The sequence below is a fragment of the Microtus ochrogaster genome, linkage group LG8 (genome assembly GCF_000317375.1).
Source record: "Microtus ochrogaster isolate Prairie Vole_2 linkage group LG8, MicOch1.0, whole genome shotgun sequence".
In the NCBI taxonomy this organism is placed as follows: Eukaryota; Metazoa; Chordata; class Mammalia; order Rodentia; family Cricetidae; genus Microtus; species Microtus ochrogaster.
Window position 1 is genome coordinate 21,859,230 of NC_022033.1, and position 5,939 is coordinate 21,865,168.

A 5,939-nucleotide genomic window follows, 5' to 3' on the forward strand; every position below is an offset into this window, starting at 1 on the left:
AGGAGGAGGAGGAGGAGGAGGAGGAGGAGGAGGGGCGGTGATAATGATGCTTGAGCCGGTAGCCCACATCACACAGGCTCACTGATATACAGGCCTTCTCTTGTCAGAGCGGGACTCCATTTAAAGGACATCCAACACAGGAGGGGCATGTATGTCTGCATCCCTCAGAGAGCTCAGCACCAAACCAGAATTCACCAACAGGCCCACCACCCGGTTTTGCTCTCCTCTGACTGGGTCTATCACATAGTCTGTTCTGCTCTCTGCTGATTTCCCATAAGTCCAAACCCAGAAACTCCCCCAGTCTGGTCCTCCCCAGTTAAACAGTGGCAACACCGTTGGTGTGCTAGGGCTGGGGAAGAGGGGACAGGATCGCTGTCACCAGAAATGGAATGGCTCCTTCAAAGTGCCACCAGCACTGGCAGAACCTGGACTAAAACCATCTTCGTGCTGTGCTTCTTCTGGCCCGAAACCGACAGAAGGGAAGACCCACCCGAGCCCCACACAGGGAGAAGACCCGCCCCACACACCTCCTCTGCAGCAAATTCCATGGTATCAAATGAGATCCGGCATTGCTTCTTTTTCTGAAAGAAAGGAGACAGAGAATGAAGAAGCAGTAAAACTGCCCCTGGAGTTCTGCATGGGAAACCCTGTCTACGTGGGCCACCATGATAGACAGGAAGCTATGGGAAACCTCCAACCAGATGGCCCTTTATCACCTCTGTCCCAAACCCCCACACCCTCTACTCAGCCCTACGGCAGCATCAAGGTAGAGGGAAGGACAGGGTAGAGAGAAGGACATGGCAGTAGGAAAAACAAGAATAAGGGAGAAAAGGAAGAGGGGAAAGAAACAGACTGGATTGCACAGAAGTGGGGGGAAGGAACAAAATCTGGGACAGGTTAAGTCAAGCTTCGTTAAGTTTCTTTTTCTATGTTTTATTTTCTTTTTTTAAAGATGTATTTATTTATGCATACAGTGTTCTGTTTGCATGTATGCCTGTAGGCCAGAAGAGGGCACCAGATCTCATTACAGATGGTTGTGAGCCACTATGTGGTTGCTGGGAATTGAACTCAGAACCTCTGGAAGAACAGCCAATGCTCTTAACTGCTGAGTCATCTCTTCAGCCCCCAAGCTTTGTTAAGTTTCTGTAGGAACTCAAATATGGTACATCTTCCATCTATCCCTCCGTTTAGTCAACAGGCAAAAGTTGGTTTTGTCAATAGGAAAAAATTGTTTTTATCAAGTCCTATACTGGAAAAACTTGTCTAAGAGCCAGTCATATAGTAAGAGGCCAACTGGGCGATGATGGCACACACCTTTAATCCTAGCACTTGGGGAATCAGAGGCAGGCAGCGATCTGTGAGTTCAAGGCCAGACTGGCCTACAGAGCAAGTTCTAGGACAGCCAGGGCTACACAAAGAAACCCTGTCTCAAGAAAAAAAGAAAAAGAAAGAAAAGAAAAGATAATAATTAGATTATTGTCTCAAAAAAAAAAAAGATGGAAGTCCTATCCCTCACTGTCCATCTCCTTGTCCTCCATCCTTCAGAAATCATTCTGGGGCATTTCTTGGAATATGATGTTAGCCGCAGAAGGCAGAGGGTTGGGTCTAGCCAGTGATGGTCTAAGATGAAAATGGGCATGGCTGGTCTACATACTGAGCTGGGAAATACTGAACCTGGAGTGGATGGAGACACACTGAGTACCCATGAAAATCTTTGGGAAATGGAAGAATTATCAGAATGGTGGCTGTAGTAGCTGTACTGAGAATGACTGCTGTGGGCCCATACAAGGGCCTCAGTTGGTGGAACTGTTTGGGAAGGATTGGAGGAGGTAGGTCTTTGGGGGTGGAATTTTGAGTTTTCAAAAGGACCCTGCAATTTTCAGTGCTCTGTCTCTGTGTCCTACTTGGGGATCAGATACGAGCTCTCAGCTGCTGCTCCAGCACCGTGCCTATCTGCCTGTCTGCCTGCTGCAGCACCGTGCCTGCCTGCCTGCTGCAGCACCCACCCTGCCTGCCTGCTCCAGCACCATGCCTGCCTGCCTGCCTGCTGCCATGCTCCCAGCCGTGATGGCCATGAACTTCTGTAAGTTGCTTTGGTCATTGTGTCTTATCACAGCAATACAAACATAAGACAGTGGCCAACCAACCACTATTTCTAAAACCAAAAAAAAAAAAAAAAAGAGTTCATGATTTACTATTGAGATAAGGTATTTGAAGCTGGGACCTTCTTTATCTTGAAAATGAGATCAGAACAGCAAACAGTGTCCTGAAAATGTCTCCTTCCTGTGGTAAAGAGAGCATATGCACCTTAAAACACTCAGAAAAATCCGGGTTCTGATGTGACCTCCTAATTTCTTCAGGCTCTTGTGATTACTGTCAGAATGTAGTTTTTTGTTTTGTTTTGTTGTTGTTTTTGACGTGTATTCGCGTTTTGCCTGCCTGTATGTCTGTGTGAGGGTAGCAGATCCCTGCAACAGGAATTGCAGACAATGTGAGCTGCTATGAGGTTGCTGGGAATTAAACCCAGGTCCTGGAAGAGCAGTCAGTGATTTTAACTACTGGGTCATCTTTCCAGCCCTATGGCTACAGCTGGAAAGCATGCCACACCTCCCTCAGCCCTGAGGTTTCATTCCACCTGAGGGATGTGTGTGGCTTCTATTTTCACAAGGAGAAGGAGCCACAAACTTTGGGAGGAGAATCCAGACAGGAGCCCCCTTTTCTCCCTATTCTCTGTTCTGCCCTACACTCAGGACAGTGTGCCCTGCTACTGTCTGCACCCGAGGCCTGCCTCAGCCAGCACTGCCTACCACAAGGAATATCTAATACAGGGTTTAGTCTTGGGCACCCCACTTGTTCTAATGCCAGACTGGGATGAACAGAGGCCATGGTTTCCATTGTCTTTTCCCACAGTTGGCTTGGATTGAGGCCCGGGAGATGTGGTGTGTACTCATGAATTCCAGCAGCCCTGGTTAGTGGGGCTACTTACATCCCAGAAGGAGAAGACAGGTTGCTTCCGGTGAACAGGCTCGATGATCTGATACTCCCGGAAGCCCCTGAGGCCTTGGCGGAACATCTTGCACACGCGGATCATCATGATTATGTCCATGGTGAGCTGGTACAGCCCCTGTGGAAACAGAGTGGAGCAGGGCAATGAAGTCACCTGCCCTTGGACTGGTCAGCCCTACACAGGGCGGAATCAAATGACGTGAAAGGCAGAGATATATTGGAACAGTGGTTACACAGTCAGAAGGTTTGCTTTGGGAAGTGGGGCTGGGGTGCTGGGGATTAAGCCTGGGGCCTCGAGCATGAGTTCTACTGCTCAGCATCCACCCCATCCTCTCAGGAAGTTTGAAAGCCAGTTGAAATCTTGTCGGTAGCTTTAAACTGTCCCGGGGAGGGGGTAAACACTCAGAGCATCCGCCCCACCAGGAGCCAATTGTTAAACAGTCACAGTACACTAATTTTTACTTTTGTAGAGAAAATAAAGAATACAACTGTATGTGTGTGCATGTGTGTGAGTGTGTATGTATGTGTATATGTGTGTGTATTTGTGTGTGCATGTGTGTATGTATGTGTGTGTGCATACGTGTATGTGCACGCGCGCGCACACTGGGGTAAGGGTGAAATATACAAAAACTGTGGAGTCAGATGGATCTGAAGGGAAAATGGTCAAAAAGATTGAACACTGCTAGCTTTAAGCATGGAGAAAAACATCACAAAAGAAGAAGGGTGAGCGGCCCTAGAAGCAGAGACATCAACACCTCCGTACTGCCGTCTCTGGGGCCTTGCAAAAGGAACGCAGGCCTGCCGACGCTGATTCTTGTTTTGTCTATTTATTAGTGTGGTGCTCATTTGCCTGTTTATTTGCTGACTAAATCTAGGGCCTTGCGTGTGCTAGGTAAAGACTCCACACTGAGCCATATTCCCAACTTCTGACATCATGATTTTAGCCTAAGACAACCCCTACTATATTGAAGCCTAATACATCTGCATTATTTTAAGTCATTAAATTGTAGTGATTTGGGGCCAGAGATATGCCTAGCTCAGTGGTAAAGAGCACTTGATGATACACCCAAAGCCTTGAATTTGACACCCAGACCTAAAGGGTGAGAGGGAGAACTGACTCGCATGACCTGTCCTCTGACCACATGGGCAACGAGGCATACGCAGACAGGAGCACACACACAAATAAATATACACATATATAATAAATGCAACTTAAAAATTAAATAGTGGCTGTGTGTTACATCAACAATATAGAAAGCTATTATCTAATCTGAGCCACCTGTCATTTCCCATAGGATGTGGAATTGAACAGAGGACAAGCAGGCCATCCATCCCAAACTGAACTGGGGAGTCAGGGCAGCAGCCGCCAGCCAAGCAAATGTGGAGAGAGGGTGGGAAATCGGGAACGCAGAACAATATAGAGGGCGAGCACTCGTCCGTGTTTTCAGAAAGTCAGTCTCCCGAAAGCAGGAATGGGGGACGTTTTCGATTCTAAAGAGACATTTATTGAGCCTTTGAGTCCGTGATAACAAACTATAAAGGGCCCGGGAGGGATGTCCAGTAGCGAAAGCATTTGCCATGTGAGCATGAGACTCAATCTCCAGAGTCCACACCGAAAAGCCAGGTGTAGTAGCCCGTGTTGGTGATACCAGCTCAGAGGAGACGTTGATAGGCAGATCCTGGGCCTCACTGGCCAGCCAACTTGACATGCTCCAGGCCAATAAGAGACCATGTCAGGAAAAACAAAGTAGACAGTGCTTCAGAACTGACCTCTGACCTCTACACACATAGGCACCCACCCTGATACACTTTTTTTTTTTTTTTTAAGAATGGTTGCACTGTGTAGCCCCAATTGTCCTGATCAGGCTGACTTCAAACTTACAGAGACCCACCTGCCTCTACCTCCCAAATGTTGAGATTAAACCTACCTACACACACAGACTTTGACATTTGTGTGTTTGTTTGTTTGTTTGTTTAATGTGTATTCTGACTGAACGTGTGTCTGTGTGTCATGTGTGTGCCTGGTGCCCACAGAAGCTAGGATATCCCTAGGACTGGAATTGCTGATGCTTATGTTGTCCTGTAGATGCCAGGAGTCATCTAGAAGAACAGTCAGTGCTCTTAACTACTAAGCCATTTTGCACCCCCACTAACTCCATACCATGCTCAAACACAGTTTTATTTAAAGCGATGAGACATTTGAGGGTTGCAGATGTGGCTTGTTCAGGCTTATCCAGCATATACCTAGGCCTGGGCTTAATCCGCAGCACCCAGTGTCATACAAAACTGGACATGACAGTATATGTCACTTGGAAAGTAGACTCAGAAGGACCAGGAGTTACTCTACTACCCAATGAATTCCAGGCCAGCTTATCTCAAAAATAAAATAAAATAGTAACAACAACTATAAAGACCTTTTAAGAAGCAAACAAAGAAACTAAGTAAGACTATACTGTACATGACTTCAGTACATTTAGCATTTTCCTTAATTATTTTTCTCCCAAGGAGGGTACCATGTAGTCCAGATTGGCTTCAAACTCTATATGCAGCTAAGGATAACCTTGAGCTTCCAATCCTAACTCCGTCTCCTGAGTGCCTGGATTATAGTATTACCACCACCCCCAGTCTATGGGGTTCTGGGACCTAATCCAGGGTCTCATGCATGCTAGGCAGGCACTGTATTCACTGAGTACAATTTAACATGTTTTTAGTATTATACTGGCACTGTAGTTATATGGAATAGTGTGCTTTAACTCTCATAAAAATATGCAATTTGCCGGGTGGTGGTGGCGCACGCCTTTAATCCCAGCACTCGGGAGGCAGAGGCAGGCGGATCTCTGTGAGTTCGAGGCCAGCCTGGTCTAGAAAGAGCTAGTGCCAGGACAGGAACCAAAAGCTACGGAGAAACCCTGTCTCGAAAAATCAAAAAAAAA

The 5,939-nt window shown here is 46.9% G+C and overlaps 1 protein-coding gene across 2 annotated transcripts in view; it reads right to left on the reverse strand.

Moving 5' to 3' along the window:
* The window catches only part of Cnbd2 (cyclic nucleotide binding domain containing 2), a 45,290-nt gene that overhangs the window by 35,799 nt on the left and 3,552 nt on the right, over positions 1–5,939 (reverse strand). For both annotated transcript variants that reach the window (XM_026787237.1, XM_005363047.2), the window contains exons 2-3: positions 2,987–3,124; positions 528–581 (exon numbers count right to left, since the gene is read on the reverse strand). In XM_026787237.1, coding sequence (XP_026643038.1) covers positions 528–581; positions 2,987–3,124 — 192 coding nt within the window. The remainder of the gene's footprint in view (positions 1–527; positions 582–2,986; positions 3,125–5,939) is intronic.